At 33.8% G+C, this 16157-nt stretch overlaps 3 protein-coding genes and 1 long non-coding RNA gene across 5 annotated transcripts; 2 read left to right on the plus strand and 2 right to left on the minus strand.

Moving 5' to 3' along the window:
- Positions 1–34: 34 nt before the first annotated feature.
- Positions 35–1832, plus strand: LOC108346885 (zinc finger protein CONSTANS-LIKE 16). The gene is made up of 2 exons (XM_017585946.2): positions 35–1071; positions 1336–1832. The coding sequence occupies exons 1-2, from the start codon at positions 193–195 to the stop codon at positions 1561–1563; spliced, it is 1107 nt and encodes a 368-aa protein (XP_017441435.1). The 5' UTR covers positions 35–192; the 3' UTR covers positions 1564–1832.
- Positions 1833–4979: 3147 nt separating this feature from the next.
- On the plus strand, positions 4980–11961 carry LOC108346380 (kinesin-like protein KIN-14D). Its single transcript, XM_052874809.1, has 21 exons — positions 4980–5222; positions 5330–5487; positions 5575–5685; positions 5962–6178; positions 6585–6712; positions 6821–6904; positions 7076–7153; positions 7259–7351; positions 7569–7805; positions 8146–8355; positions 8651–8980; positions 9064–9145; positions 9237–9332; positions 9411–9587; positions 9701–9807; positions 9896–10074; positions 10165–10329; positions 10425–10678; positions 10771–10934; positions 11024–11355; positions 11462–11961. The coding sequence occupies exons 1-21, from the start codon at positions 5129–5131 to the stop codon at positions 11658–11660; spliced, it is 3495 nt and encodes a 1164-aa protein (XP_052730769.1). The 5' UTR covers positions 4980–5128; the 3' UTR covers positions 11661–11961.
- LOC128195913 (uncharacterized) lies at positions 6542–11114 on the minus strand. Its single transcript, XR_008247773.1, has 3 exons — positions 10985–11114; positions 10446–10884; positions 6542–6671 (listed from the first exon to the last, which is right to left on the minus strand). It is a non-coding gene; the product is annotated as an uncharacterized LOC128195913 (long non-coding RNA).
- Positions 11962–13345: 1384 nt separating the features above from the next.
- LOC108346254 (uncharacterized) lies at positions 13346–15686 on the minus strand. 2 transcript variants are annotated; one of them, XM_017585280.2, is made up of 4 exons: positions 15508–15686; positions 14890–15077; positions 14723–14786; positions 13346–14102 (listed from the first exon to the last, which is right to left on the minus strand). In XM_017585280.2, exons 2-4 carry the CDS (start codon positions 15048–15050, stop codon positions 13806–13808), a joined length of 522 nt encoding a protein of 173 aa, XP_017440769.1. In that variant the 5' UTR covers positions 15051–15077; positions 15508–15686; the 3' UTR covers positions 13346–13805. The 2 variants fall into 2 exon arrangements, with proteins under 2 accessions (XP_017440769.1, XP_017440770.1); XM_017585281.2 differs by lacking the exon at positions 15508–15686 and adding an exon at positions 15312–15435.
- Positions 15687–16157: the final 471 nt, after the last annotated feature.

Below are 16157 nucleotides of genomic sequence, written 5' to 3' on the forward strand. Positions count from 1 at the left end.
TACCTCAGACAAAACGAAAATAGACAGACCCCACTGCCACACCACGCTGTCAAGTCTGAACACACACTAACAATAATTGAACCATTTTCCTATCTGATTCTGAGCAAATAAATATATGAAAAGCATCTCAATATTCCATTGTTACTTTCATTTCAAACTTCACAAACCAAAAAATAGCAACGATTGTCCACGATGAGAGACATGAAAGATGCAGGTGCCTTGGGAGCCAAGACAGCACGAGCCTGCGATAGTTGCATAAGCAGAAGAGCAAGGTGGTTCTGTGCGGCTGATAATGCTTTTCTCTGCCATGGCTGCGACACCTTGGTTCATTCCGCCAACCAGTTAGCTAGCAGGCACGAAAGGGTTCGGCTTCAAACTGCATCCTCTAAGGTAACCACCACCACCACGCACGCATGGCACAGTGGATTCACACGCAAGGCAAGAACCCCACGTCACAACAACAACAAACACTTTGCACTGCAACAACGTCTCAAAGAAGAAGTTCTCTTCAACAACAGCAGTGTTCTTCCCCTGGTTCCGGAGCTGGGAAGGGAAGAACAAGAACCTGTGGTTGTGGATAATGACGAGACGGAGGAACAGATGCTATGTCGCGTGCCCGTGTTCGACAATTATGATGTGAGAACAGATGACTTGGACAGTTTTTCCGACATGGATTTCGCGGAGTTTGCTGCTGATGTTGAAAACCTACTTGATAAAGAAGACGATGAAATAAGTGAGCGTGTGGGAGGGGGAGTTCAGGGTGCAATGGCGAAGGTTAAGGATGAAGAGGACGTTGATGGTGATGTAGCGTGTTATCTGGAGTCAGTTTTTGACATGACGAACGATGATGCCTTTCATTGGAATAGCATTGAGTCCGTGTTGTCAGATACACGGGAAAAGGAGTGTGTGGTGGCGAGTGACGGTGCTGTTGGTGAAGAAGGAGGAACAAAGAGAGACATATTTTTGAGACTGAACTACGATGAGGTTATAACCGCATGGTCTAGCCAAGGTTCTTCTCCCTGGACAACTTCAAACCCACCTAAGTTCAACTCTGGCTATGACTTCTGCTTGGTACTACCTCTACTTCTTGTTAATTTTCATCTTTTACATGAATTACGTTTGTATGTTCAGATTAAAATTTGAAAAGTTAAGTTTGAATTAATGTTATTTTGGAAGCGGGGTTTGCAAATTTTGCTTTTTGAAAGGGTGTTGTAGGACTCTCAAATGAAAACCAAACGTTCCTTTCATCTCTTTGAGTAAAATGCTAGCAATTATGCTCTTTACATCTTGCATGTGTGAGCTGTGGTTGAGATGTGATTATTTATTATTTTTCAGGGTCTGAGTGGTGTAGATGGGGACGTAAGAGCCTTAAGGGGTGACCTAGACGGAGGAAGAGAGGCAAGAGTGTCGAGGTACAGAGAGAAGAGAAGGACTCGTTTGTTTGCAAAGAAAATAAGATATGAAGTGAGAAAGTTGAACGCAGAAAAAAGGCCCAGAATGAAAGGTCGTTTTGTGAAGAGAACATGCTTTGTGGGGGCGAATGCTTTTCCTGCTTACCAATGACATCTATCAGTTAACGGATCCATCTTTGCTATTTCTGCAAATTTGGATCAATACTTGGTTTGGCTATATATGTATATATAGCCTGTATTATATTAAACTAGTAATAATATTACTGGGCAGTCTTAATTTTACTAGACTTGTTGCTTGGGATATTTCTGTTTATATATATATCTCCGGCAGGTTTAATTAGTAATTAGTACTAATTGACCATCTTCCTTCTCAGCAAACTTATTGGGTAATCCAATTTTTGAAGCCTTTTTGTCGTTTCCTATTAAAAATTCAATTATTCAATGCCGATGCTGTTATTTTAGGTATTTTAGGTTGCTGATTAAAATTACTGGTATTGGCTTTTATATTTTTCTCTGGTGTCCATGGTTCCTTGTTTTATGTACATGAAGAACAAATTAAACATGAGGATGGTACCCAGAATGCATTACCAATTTGAACAAATTCATAAATAACCAATCTTCTCAAGCTATGTACTGCATGATGGGAATAACTCTTTTCAAACTTAGCCCTACATTTGAAATCAATTAAAAGCTCTGTGGTTCAAGTTAAGAAGATGTTATTTTCTTTCATAACTTCGTCATTTACTATGTGAAGGCTCGATATTGTTATATACAAGAGAATTTACAACAATTTATACCATGCATTTTGTACTCCACCTCCTTCTTTTTCTCTTTGAAAAAACAAAGTTGTATAAAACTGATATAAATGAATTTCTCGATAAAAAAAAAAGAAGAATATGATACGTGGATAACTTTTCATAACAACGTTTTGACAATAGTTCAGGTATCACTATTTTTAATGATCTGTTTGAATTTATTTTTAAAAAAATATTTGAAACGACTAATAAAAAACACCACGTAGATATTGTAAAAAATTAAGAAAAGGTCGTTAAAAAAACATTTTTCAAAGAATAAATATTGTAACTTCTCTGTATAAGAATGCTTTGTCTCCCCAATCTATGTATTGGCTTCGATGTCTTCTCATCAGTTAACTTACTTTGGAACCAACTTTAGGTGTTGAACGTCTAATCTTCATAATAAACACTTTTGTTGAAGTGTTACGGACATAAATAAAAGTGAGAAATCACATCAAAGGCAATTTTTTTTATGGTTTGCTATCTGTTGTTCCTATGCGTGGAGGTCTGTCCCAACACAGAGAACATTGGAATTGAAATAGTTCTCCTATCAAGAACCACATGATCATGAGTCATGACTTGTTGTATATAAGAGCAAATATTATATTGATTTATGGAGGATAGACACATCAAGATGTGCTAGTTGCGTATATGAGTACATAAAATTATAAGTGATATATGTAAGTTGTAAATTGTCTTTCTGATAACTCAAGAGCTACATAAGCGCAGTAGATGACACCCAGTGACATGCAAGTTTTGTTGTATCCCATATGAACAATGAGTGGTCCATAAAATTTTGGTCACTGGGCCAGATTTAGTGAAAGTGAAACAACAGAAACTTCAAAAGGATAGTGGCGTAGGACAGAAAATATAAAGCCAATGGGTCAGCACAATCATCATCATGTCTCAATTTATAAGCTTTTCTTTATGAATCACTTTCCATTCTTTGGGTCCCTTTTCTGCAATTGGCTTGCCTAATACGAACAAGAAGCATTGCACTGTATTGCAGGGTCCTTTCCAAATTTGAGAGCAAATTTGTCAAAGATTTTCAAATCTTTGCTCATTCATATCATTTCCTAATTGCCTCAAATACTTCTTTTCTTTTTTTTCTCTCACGAGTCCTTAGTTCAATTTCGCCAGCAATTTTAAGTTCATAACTTTTCTCAGCCACCAAAATAGTTTTTCGCTTGTTTGTTATTAATTAAACTTTATTAACAAAAATATATTTTTCATTTATATATAGTTTTATTTTCTTTAATAAAATGGTACATTATTAGCAATCAACTTCACCCTAAATGTTATCTAGGTTGCTCATGCACTAGTATTACAATTAGTTATATGTCGATATTTTTCTTTAAAATATAATAACATTTTCATTAATACTAATAATAAATATAAATAAACATAATATTCTCATAAAAAAAGTTAATATTGTTTCCTGAAAAAAAAAAAAATCTCAACATAATCAATATATTGATATTTCTAAGAAGGTTGAGTTGATTCTAGAAAGATAAAATAGTTAGGGACTTTACAAAAATGTCTATATATGTGTATTGAATAGAAAAATAGTTTAAACTTAAAAGTAAAATATATATAGTGACAATGGGTAAACAAATATATATTTTATACAAATCAAATGGTAAAATTAATTTAAAAGTAAAAGTTTAAACTTGAAAAGATAATATTTGGTGACAGATAAAATACAACTAATGAAGTAATAGAATTGCTTTGAACTTATTCTTGGACTAACCTTTCCAATAAATAAATAAATAAATAAATATATATATATATATATATATATATATATATATATATATTACCATTATATTTTAATAATTTGTTTTAATAACTTTTTTAAAATGAATTATGTGTGCGGTTCTAAAAAAGTTTTCAAAAAATTATTAAAAAACATTTTTCATATATATATATATATATATATATATATATATATATATATATATATATATAAAAGTACATTGGTGTCCCAGATAATAAGCTTTTGCAGCCTAGTTGTGTTGATGCACGTGCAAATGCATGCATGATCAATGGTGACGCAGAGAGTCTTACTCTCCTTCTTTCTCGGTACACTCTTTATCATCTTTTTCATTTTTACACTTCTAAACGAACATACATTACCAGCACTAGTCATCACATCATTTTCTTTTAAATCTTTATAATTATATATCATTTATTCAAAATTAAATTTATTCAAAGGATTTTTCTCTCTCTCAGTCTCCTCATATTCAATATCAAGAACCATCTTTGATTCAACGTGAACGTCTCACTGTATTCTCTGTTACAATGCATCAATAATCTACTTTTCTAACTTTTTACATTCTTCTTCCCTTTTTTTTTTTTCTTTCTTTTATTCTGCTGTTCTCCTGAGCTACAGTTTTACAGATTTTCCCATTCTTGAAGGGTCAACAATCTCGATCATTTCAGACGGAAATGTTTGACTTCTATTAGAATTTAGAGGATTCTGATAACCATTATGCATGGATTGAATTGCCATTATTCTTGGTATTCTTTTTATTCTTGGAATGTTATTTTGAAAATATGTTCAATTTGGAATACAATCTTGAATTGTAGGATATGGAAAAGTTGTTCTTTTTGACTTCTTTCATTGGATTTTTCTTTTGTCTGTAAAGAAGAGAGTGCATATGGAGATTGTGCCTTTTTCTGTTCTGAAGGGAGTAAATGGCTTTAGCTAGTGAATGGAATTGGAATCATGATTTTTTTTTCATTGCGTTGTATTTGTGCAATTTGATCAGACCACCTTGATGCTAACTTTTACTTTTTGTGGTGGATTGGGTATTATTTTCAGGCTGAGTTTTTTCTATAATGAATTGATAAAATGGGGGTTTCGTTGAAACATGTCTCCATGGAAATGTGAAGTTGCTTTGTCTCTCGAGGAACATAGTGATGAATTTCCCCTCAGAAGCTACAGAATTGGGCTGCCCAATTGATAGTTCCTTTGAAAATGGGAGTTTTCAATCCCACAATGTTGAGTTGGAAGGTAATGGAATAGGACTTACTTAGTTCCTTACCACGCCTATTGCCAATTTGCATGTTGTATGTATTCATTCATGTGGTAATCTCCTCCCATAATTGGAATATTTTCAGCCAAAAATCGATTGCTTTTGGTTCAGTGGTTATCTAGCCTTATTCCTTCATTGAAATTTCCACCAAATGTCACGGATGGTGAATTAAGAGCATGCTTGAGTAATGGTACTGTTTTGTGCCAGATACTGAACAAGCTACGACCTGGTATTGTGAATGTGGTAACACTTTTTAACCTTTTAACTAGCTCTAACTGTAATTTGCAAGTGATTTGAGATATATCTTTTAGTCTGGATTCTCTTGTGTAGGTTAGTGAACCTGATAATGTTCTGCCATCACAATCAGAAAATGTTAAATCCTTTCTGAAAGTTTTGGATCTAACGGGATTGCTCCGGTTTGAAATCTCAGACCTAGAAAAGGTACGAAGCCTACTTTGTGTCGTGCATAAACTTAGTTTAACGGGAGTTACACAATTGTAATCAATCAGGCTTTAAGTATTACATGAATTTAACTTTGATACAAACTTATTTCTGTCAACTGATGACAGGAACATTATCAGTAAAATCTTTATCGTTGAATTATAGTAAAAACCTTATGTATCTTCATGTATAGCATTAGTTTTGTTTTGATGCGTGAGTTTTTCATGAGCTTGGTTCATGTTCCCTGTTGGGTTACCATGTTCTTTTGTTGTGTAGGGGTCTATGAAAGCTGTTGTGGAATGTCTTTTAACACTTAGAAAAAAAAGTTTGCAGCATGGTTTTGGAGATAATCTTCCTAGTTCCATCACAGTCAGCCCTCGTGTGAATTCACCATTCCATCATCATCATTGTTCTACAACATTTGGTGGAGAGCAAAAGAAGTTTTCAATTTCGTCAAAGTTGCAGCGTGTTATGAGTTCCCCATCTGTGCAGGGTTCGGTGAATTTAAACTCGGACTTCGTTTTTTGTGTTTGTTTAAGCATACCACTTTCTGAACATGGTGCCAAGGTTATGTTAACAATCAAGAAAATTTACCTGTATCTTGAATTTCCTTAACAGCAAAATTTAAGTACGACCTTGTACTATTAAAAAGCTAAGGATAAATTATTAGTTTTACTGAGATGAAATGCCGATTTTAACTAGAGAAACAGTGTCAAGAGAACTTACGACATTATACACTTGTCCTAAATTTAAATCTTAACTTTTGTGTGGAAGACAATTTCCTTGTAATTTCTTGCTAAAATACTACTAGTATATACTTTTTTATCATCACCAGTTTCCAAATAGACTGTGTTCTCCGTGTTTAAGTAGTCAGTTTTACTCATTTGTATATTCGACAGAGCAATCAGCCTCATTAATACACCATGCTGGTCATAATTTCCATGAGGTGTTTCAACTGAAACCAGGAAGTTACATAGATCTTCCACCTGAAAAAATATCAGAAATGATGAAATCAAACAATATAGATGTAAGTTCTTAAAGTTTACTTCCATATACACTTTAATGCATGTTTATAGATGAACATGGTTTTTCTGTTTGATACATGACTGATATGTTTCAGAGTCTAATTTTGCAGAATGCTCCCACTCAGTCGCTTCTGAGTGTTGTGAATGGTATTCTTGAAGAAAGTGTTGAAAGAAGAAATGGGGAAATACCTCATGTATGGCCTTGGAGACTTTGGTTTGGTGTTACATAAACTCATTCATTAAACTACATGTATATAATCCATGCAATTGGTTTACACGTATACAATCAACGCAATTGGTTTGCAGCACAAACAAATATACCGCATACAGTTTCATAAACATGGTTTATTATCTTTGTTTCTCAGCGTGTGGCTTGCTTATTGAGAAAGGTTGCGCAAGAGATTGAACGGCGCATGTCAACTCAAGCAGAACATTTACGAACTGTATGTCATGTTCATTACATTATTTTCAAAAGCTAGTTACTTAGTTTGTTACTTTTGATTTCTTAGTCATTTTCTTCAAATCACTTTATTGTCCTGTCACTTCAGCAAAACAATCTTTTCAAGGCTCGAGAAGAAAAATACCAGTCCAGAATAAGAGTACTCGAGACACTTGCATCCGAAACTAAAGATGAGAATGAGGTATCTCAGATAGTTTTGAGTTATCATTCTATGAGAATTTAGAAGTAGATCAATTTTATATCTGCAAAACTATCATATTGGTATGAATTTTCTACATAAATCAGCAGTTAATGATAATGGTTTCATGCTTTGTACAATAAACAATATATTGATACACTTTTAATTAAATTATTTTTTTTGTTGTTTGGATTTTGGGCTCTTTGTCCCTTCGATAAAGCGTGAGAGGATCAAAGACGAAGAAAATAAGGTTGATGAGACAGAAGTTGGTAGGTTGATAAAAGAACAGCAGGACAAAATATTGGAAATTTCAGCTTTGAAGATAGAACTGGAAACGGCCAAAAGAACATCTATAGTGCAATTCGCACGGTTGGAAGCAGAAGCTGAGGGTGCTAAAGCAGAACTGACACATATGGTTCAAGAATATAAACAACAAATAGAAGAAGTAAGAAATAAGGTAAGGTTTCTCTCTTTACTCGATAAGCAATGTATTATTGCTACACAACACTAGAAGAGAAATCAGGACAAGACCAAGAAGTTTTAGTTATTAGACAAAACTCAAATACTGTTTCACACATACTTATGATGTTATTCTTTGTTCAGAAATTCAAAATCAAATTTTTAGCTTGGTAACGTATACTGAAACTTTTTATTACTTGTAGTCTTGAGATGAGATAATACTCTAATTTTTGTTTGAAAACTACACAAACCATCTAAAGAACTGCATTTAAGTTTTATCCTTTGATAAATTATTTTCATATTATTAGTATTTTGAGATCTTTGGACCTTCAATACAGGCTGAAAATATGAAAGATGAATTAGTTAGGTTGATGAAAGAACAGGAGGACAAAAGAATGGAAATTTCAGCTTTGAAGAGCGAACTGGGAACAGCCAAAAGAACATATGAAGCACAATTCTCTCAACTTGAAGAAGAAGCAAAAGGTGCTAAGGCATGGACAGAAAAGGCCCAAGAATATGAATACCAATTGAAAGTATTACAAAATAAGGTATCGGTTTCTTACTTTACACGCAAAACAATATATTAGTACATTTAGAGGGACAAGACAAGACCAGGAGGTTTTAGTTTAAAGACAAATTTAGATGTAATTTCTTACTGTTATGATGTTCTCTAAACAGTATTTGAGTTTCACTTAACCTATGCTAACTTTTATCACAAGGATTTTTGAGATAGAACAATAAATTGTTTAGTAGAAAATTTAAAAACAAATCCAAGTTTTATTCTTTGATAAATTATTTTCATGTTATTTGTATTTTTATGTGCTCTTTGGCCCTTAAATGCAGGTTGAAAAGTTTCAAGAAGAGGTTAAGACAGCAAATGATGAGGAAATTGCTAGGTCGATGAAAGAACGGGAGCACAAAGATTCAGAAATTTTAGCTTTGAAGCAAGCGCTAGAAACAACTAAAACAGCATTTGAAGTACAGCGGTCCCAGTTGGAAAAGGATGTCAAATCAGAATTGGAACAAAAGTGTGAAGAATATGAGCATCAATTAAAAGAGTTAAGAAATAAGGTTAAGGAACTTGAGGTTTCTTCGGATTCAAAAGATCAGAAGTGGAACATGAAAATGAACCGATTTCTGACTGTCATAACATTTCAATTCAGTTCACTACAGGTACACTTACAAATGTGTTAATGTCAATGTTATCTTGGTGATGTCAAACATTACAATTTTGTACTGAATTTGATATCATCCAGAAAATGAAGTTATCTTTGGAATCCACTAAGCAAAATGTAATAAAAGAGCAAACGGTTTATGCAGGGGAGTTGGATCTATTGGGTAGGTCTTGTTATTAGAATGTTACTCTACTGTTCCTTCTTTCCTTCTTTGAAGATAACTCTGACCATTTGATTGTAAATTATCTGTTCAGGTGTAAAACTTAAACCACTTCTACAGGCAGCTGAAAACTACCACGTTGTTATGGCTGAAAATAAAAAACTGTTCAATGAGATTCAAGAACTGAAAGGTGGCATTATATTGTCTTTTCTACTGGGTTATTGATGTGTAAGTGTACTATGAACTCAGTTTTTTTCTTATGATACAGGAAATATCAGAGTATATTGTCGAATTCGACCATCTGCATTAGGAAAATTGGAAAAAGAGTCTATTGTTGAACACGTTGGTGAAAATGATTTGGTTGTGGCAAATCCATCCAAAGAAGGAAAAGATACTCTTCGATCATTTAAATTTAACAGGGTTTTCAACCCTGCCGCAACTCAAGGTTTAATAACATAAACGCACCATTTTTTATGATTACTTCGAAATTACAGTTTCTTCCTTTTTTTTTGTTTACATTCTAGTGTTGTACTAATGATAGTAATCTGAACAATGCAGCGGAGGTATACTCCGACATCCAAGACTTCACTAGATCAGTTCTAGATGGGTATAATGTGTGTATATTTGCTTATGGTCAAACTGGTTCAGGGAAAACTTATACAATGGTATGGACCTTCTCGATATGTTGATTTTCATCTCATACATCATTTATTGAAGGAATTCTTTATTCTATAAGATGCCAACTTTTCTCAGACTGGTCCAAATGGGGCAACAAGCGAGACTATCGGTGTTAACTATCGAGCTCTAAATGACCTCTTCAGGATTTCCACAAGTAGACAAAATATAGTGGAGTATGAGATCGGAGTTCAAATGGTTGAGATATATAACGAGCAAGTCCGTGACTTGTTAACAACATATGCTTCTCCAAAAAGATATCCTTTTTCAGTAACTTTGAACATGTCAATCTTTGCATGGATTTTCTTCTTCTACATTTTTTGTCTCTGATTTCCTTAAATGCACACACTTGGGATATTGACTCAATCTCGACCAAATGGCTTAGTAGTCCCAGATGCTAGCTTGTTCCCAGTGAAATTACCTTCAGATGTTATTAAGCTAATGGAAATTGGACTTAAAAATAGAGCCATTGCTGCAACTGCTATGAATGAACGAAGTAGTCGTTCTCACAGGTTGCACCGGTTTTTTTGTCCTTACCTTTTTTATCATTCAACATTGAAATGAAAGATTTTCATTGTGATGACATCATGCAAACTTATGTACACAGTGTTGTCTCAGTTCACGTTACCGGGAAGGACTTAAAGACTGGTTGCACTATGGCTGGTAATCTTCATTTGGTAGATTTGGCTGGAAGTGAAAGAGTAGATCGTTCTGAAGTAATTGGGGATAGGCTCAAAGAAGCACAGCATATAAACAGATCACTAGCTGCCCTTGGAGATGTTATTTTTTCCCTTTCTCAAAAGAGCTCTCATGTACCATACAGAAACAGCAAGCTTACTCAACTTCTACAAACTTCTCTTGGTAAATCTTTATTAACCAACCTTGAACCTTGAATCTTTTCAAGGTAGACTTTCTTCTGATCTTTGAATCTTGCCTTTGATCTTACCACATAGGTGGTCAAGCAAAGACGCTCATGTTCGTCCAAATCAATTCAGACGTAAGTTCATATTCTGAAACTCTGAGCACTTTAAAGTTTGCTGAGAGGGTTTCTGGAGTTGAATTAGGAGCTGCACGAAGTAACAAAGAGGGCAAAGACTTTAGAGAAATGATCGAACAGGTACCCAATTGATTATGTTGACATGACTGTTTTCATGTTTGTGAATGAACCAGATGAGTAATCATCCCCTCCTTTGGTTGACTTTCTAGGTGTCTTCTTTGAAGAGCTCTATTTTGGCAAAAGATGAGGAGATTGAGAGGCTTCAAGCCATGAAAGGTTTAGCTGGTAGCAGAGTTAAGCGAAATATAATTCCACGAAGTAGAAGTAGTATCCAGTTACAATCTGCTAGCCCCCAACCAATTGATGATCATGCACAACAAAATGATTTTGTTGCAACTGCAGAAACTTCAGGATGTACAGATTCTGATTTTGACGGAAGATCAAGTGATTTTTCTGACGGTGGTGTTGCTGCAGGCACAGAAACTGATGGTTCTGAAAATTCCAGTCTCACTGAAGTCCCAAAACCACCATCAGAGAAGATGTGAGTAGTGCTTATTAAATTTTTACATCAGAAAGGAAATTAACAGAACACCACCTGCATCATTTAGTGGTCATACTTAAAATTTATTCGTTTCTTTTTTTTGCAGGTCTAAAGGACTTCGCAGAACTGTTCAAGCAATGAGGAAATTTGGCCGAACTTCATCAAACACAATCCCTACAATCCCCACCGCCGCCCCAGTAAAGGAACCAGTGAAGAAGTCATCAAGTGTGTATACGCATACTACGTTAACACTCTTCTTAACATCTATGCTCATTCAACTTTTCAACTTTGTTTCACAAATTTGATTTCAGGTATTAAAAAAAGCATGAGTATAGGCACTCTTAAGCCTCCAAAACTGTGGAAGTAAAGTAGGAAGCAGAAGCTACAATTCATATTTCACTTTCACTCTTTGACAGACACCGTGTAAATATTTCATTGGTATGCAATAGTTTACTTTTTTTTAGTCATGTTGGTGACACTTTTGAGGGTATTTGCATCCAACTCATCACAAAAGAAAAAAACATAGAAAATGTGCCAGTTTATGTATAAGCTTAGCATAGGACCTAAACACTATCAGTTTCAAATAAAATAGAAGGATTTATAGCATTCCAAGTTTATGTATAAGCTTAGCATAGTATCATTTTTTTTTTGTTAAAAATGACTCACCACACTAACAAAATACAATATATTAAAAGAAGAATATTACAACAGTGTAAGGCTTATAACTTAACAAATTAAACACATTTAGAAATATTGTATCTCTGTGGACAAAATTATGTCCTCGTCATCTTTTCAATATTGTTCTTAAATGTTCATTTTTTTATAGCAAAACCATTAATATAGACTGTCTGTGTATCCTAACATTCTTTAAAAAAAATCTTTTCCAATAAATTTTTAAATGTAAAGATTATTTATATTTATATATAGGGAATTACAAACAACACTTAGCAAATTAAATTTATAAAGAAAAAACAGCAGGACAAAACAAAATATCTTCAAAGTTTCTATTTTTCATCCATGAGAATTGAATTTATAAAGTTTCAATTTGACTAAAGATCATACCATGTTTTGTTAAAATTTTCAATTCGTTTTTTAGAAGATTAAACATTAATTTGAATTATTAATTTTTTTATTGGGATATTTATGTAATGTAACTTAAGTATTACTGTGCAGGAGAGAAAACATACTTAACATAGTAAATCCCCATAAAAAAAACTCACTACTTAAAAGTAAGTTACTAACAATTTCATTTAAATGTTATTACTTAGTAGTATAGAAAAAAAATATAATTTCAAAATTTTATTCATACATTTAGTATGTAAGATTGAAAGTAAAGGTTATGTTTTATGTAACATTTAACAACCCCTAATTGCTTTAAAATCAAAACAGTATTAAATAAATGTTACGTTATAAGAAATATATTCACATCTATATCTAATTGATACGACACTCTTTCCCACAACATCTTTCACATTACCTTAAAATAAAAAACAGTATTGAATAAATGTTACGTTAAACAAATGAAATTTTAATCACATATCTATATCTAATTGATATCACACTCTTTTTCACAACATCCTTAAAATCAAAACAGAATTGAATAAATGTTACGGTTAAAAAAAATGAAATTTTAATCACATCACTGCAAATACTAAAAAAACGAAATTTTAATAACATATATATATCTAATTTGATACGAAATTTTAATCACATATCTATATCTAATTTGATACGGAACTCCTTTTCACAACATCCTCACATCACAACAAATACTAAACCTGCCTGTTCCAACAACCTATCAAAAGTGGTCCATAATTGAAACACAAGACAGCCCCTCAAATCTGACCATAAATAGCTCTTTGTTGCTTCCTAAGATACTCTTAATCCAAAAATCAATATTTTTTCTTCATATGTCTCTCTCTTCAAAGAACCAAATCATCGGGGCGAGGTGCGTTGAATACACAGATTCTTAGAGATTAATATAACATCATCTCAAATAGGCAACACCGAAAAGGGCACCCACAAAATATTAATAAAAAAAACTAATGTACAAAATTCCAAAAAGACTAGTTTTTCTCAATCTCCTCCAAATTACAATTACAACGGGAGGATCTGAGTGACAGACACAACAAATTGTAAGACTCTACGAACCTAACAAGAGAGATGTCCAACGCCAAGTCCTTTTTTTATTGATCACAAGGAATAACAACAGAAAAGCCACCCTTCCCCCATCTTAAATGTTGCATGACACCAAACTCTGAAAACAAACTTCCATAGATCACTTGTATATACAGATAGTACTCTAACAGCATGATTAGCCCCTCTTTCCAAACAAAAATAAGTCACCAGCTATTTGACCTTCATTGACTTTTAGTCCTCTACCATCTTTTCTCTGCTTCTGTATTAGTTTTCTCTCTTTTCTTTTATTTTTTCTTTTGTGCAAAAATGGATTATGCCACAGCAGAGATGCTGCAGCTGCTCCTATCTCTGTTAAGACAGTCAAAACCTTCTATCCTCACAGCAGCTTGAGTCTGACCAAATTTCATTGGAACACAGCCTCGAGCTGAGGAAGAGGATGTCTCGGTAAATGGACTAAAACTCCCATTACCAAATGGACTAAAATTCCCATTACCAAATTGCTCATCTTGAATTACAGGATTCGAGGCCCTGCTTGGAGGAGATCCACAGAAAAACGGTGGTGATGATGCTACCACTTGCCCTCCGGATCTTGCCAGATAGCAGCTTTCCTGACAAAAACAAATCAGAGAATAAGTTTGGTTAGGTTACATCATTTCAACAAGTCCCAGAAATTTATCACAAAGATGCCATCATACATAAGTCCTCATCATGAATCATTATCACTACAAATTGACTCAATGCTTATTTACTCGGACTCAATTCCTCACACTTGCTCACATTCCAATGGAAATGTCTGTGGTCCAAATTAATTTGTTCAAACATCCCAAATGACATTCAATAGGTTAAAATAAAATTCAGTTTTATTCAACTGCAAAAATAAATGTAACTTTGAAGTATTCCAAGAAGTCAACTTTAATAATGCAAGTTTTTTTTTCTGTTTCCGAGGCAAAAACTTAGCTCTACAGAAATCAAAACTGAGAGAAAAACTTAGCTCTACAGAAATCAAAACTGATTCGAGGGGCATCAGGAGAAAACATTTTTTATCATAGAAAACCTTTTTTTTTATCATATATAATAACAGCTGTTTCTCAGGGAAATACTTGTAAAAGGAAAAAAATGTTATAATTTTTTCCTCTAAAAAAATAGACAAATTTCCTACCATTTCCGTACTCTAAGTTATGTTTCCTAGTACATAACAAAATAACAAAAGATTAATATAGAAAAGAACCCTGGGGAGGATGATGTCCAAAAGCTCTGCCCCAACTCCTGAATCTTCCACCTCGGATTGATAGCTGCATTTTTTTAACAACAAAAAAAAAGTCAGAATTTTTATGACAAAATTGGCTTCAAACCACAAATAAAAATGGCTAAAAAGGAAAAGGAAGAGAGAATTACCTGATGGGGTGTCTAAAGGGTCTGATGTGTGTGTTGATGGAAGAGTGGTTCATGAGACCTAATCGTCTAGGTTTGGGGCAAATCACTGATTCCATCCTCATCTCCTCACAGCTTGTGAAGGTGTTCTTCTCTTGGTAGCCGTAATAGTTGTAGCTATTCATCTTTTCACAGATCTTGACAAGGAACACCTGCAACCACATCAAACAACAAATTAAAAAAATTATTTTCTAATCACAGGTTGCTTTGGTTTCAGAAGCAGGGGATAAATTGAACTAAACCAAACCAAGCAGTAAAAAGAAAAACTGAAAGAAAGAAAGTGATAAAACTGTTATCAGAAAGAAACCCATTTTCACAATTTCCTAAATCCACCAGCCCGTGAAAAATAGTGACACTTGAATGAAAGAAGACATGAAAACACCGACCGTCTTCTCAAACTTTCTTTATTTTCAGCAGATGAATAATCTCAAAAGGCTTTAAATTTTGAGACTTCACCAACACAAAAACAAAGATAACTTTGCCAGTAACTTTTTTTGTGAAAAAAAGACACAAAGAAGGGTGTGTATATATAGAGAGAGTGGAAGAGAGAGAGAGAGAGAGAGAGAGAGAGAGAGAGTGTACCTGAGCTGCCTATCACAGAGTGAGAGGGGCAGTCTGAGAGGAGAAGAGGAAGGCGGAGCAGAAGAAGAGAAATGAGTGCAAGAGGGAAGGATAAGAAGGGAATAAGGATTTTATACAGTAGGTGAAGGTGCAGTGGTAAGATGTGAGACCTCACTTGTGGAACATCGATGAATGATTGAGATCTGGGATTCTGTCTAATGTGATATGTCTGTTTTATGAGTGGTGACGCGATGCCATCCACACGTGGCCATGACTCTCTCATTACTTTTTTTTTTTTCTCATTAGCCTTGTGTTGACAACGTGTACGCATTTATTGTTGTTCGTTCGGTACTGTTAATTGTTATATTTGTTATATACATATACGTATATGTGTGAGCTTTATTTATTTACCAAAATAATGATTTTAATTTCTTATAAATTAATATTTAGCTTATAGATGTTGGCTTTCTTATGCTAATTTATTAACTGAAATATGAATAAAATTAATCCATCCATTCAACTTGATTTTAGGCACATGAAATAATTTAAATTGATTGGCTAGCATCAATATTTTTTTTCAAAGTTATGTATTTATTTAAAGAGTAAAGATTGTTTCCAAATCAAATCATAATATGTTCAGATGATAAAAATAAGAAAAAAAAGATAGGATA

This window comes from Vigna angularis, chromosome 1 (genome assembly GCF_016808095.1).
Source record: "Vigna angularis cultivar LongXiaoDou No.4 chromosome 1, ASM1680809v1, whole genome shotgun sequence".
In the NCBI taxonomy this organism is placed as follows: Eukaryota; Viridiplantae; Streptophyta; class Magnoliopsida; order Fabales; family Fabaceae; genus Vigna; species Vigna angularis.

What these genes read in the sequence shown, in the direction of transcription:
- LOC108346885 (XM_017585946.2), top strand. Translation starts at nt 193, where the DNA reads ATGAGAGACATGAAAGATGCAGGTGCCTTGGGAGCCAAGACAGCACGA. An exon ending in CTGGCTATGACTTCTGCTTG is followed by an intron (nt 1,072 to 1,335) that starts GTACTACCTCTA and finishes ATTATTTTTCAG; the next exon opens with GGTCTGAGTGGTGTAGATGG.
- LOC108346254 (XM_017585280.2), bottom strand. Translation starts at nt 15,050, where the DNA reads ATGAATAGCTACAACTATTACGGCTACCAAGAGAAGAACACCTTCACA. An exon ending in CCCTTTAGACACCCCATCAG is followed by an intron (nt 14,787 to 14,889) that starts GTAATTCTCTCT and finishes AAAAAAATGCAG; the next exon opens with CTATCAATCCGAGGTGGAAG. An exon ending in TGGACATCATCCTCCCCAGG is followed by an intron (nt 14,103 to 14,722) that starts GTTCTTTTCTAT and finishes TGTTTTTGTCAG; the next exon opens with GAAAGCTGCTATCTGGCAAG.
- LOC108346380 (XM_052874809.1), top strand. Translation starts at nt 5,129, where the DNA reads ATGAATTTCCCCTCAGAAGCTACAGAATTGGGCTGCCCAATTGATAGT. An exon ending in AAATCTCAGACCTAGAAAAG is followed by an intron (nt 5,686 to 5,961) that starts GTACGAAGCCTA and finishes TTTGTTGTGTAG; the next exon opens with GGGTCTATGAAAGCTGTTGT. An exon ending in CAACCCTGCCGCAACTCAAG is followed by an intron (nt 9,588 to 9,700) that starts GTTTAATAACAT and finishes TGAACAATGCAG; the next exon opens with CGGAGGTATACTCCGACATC.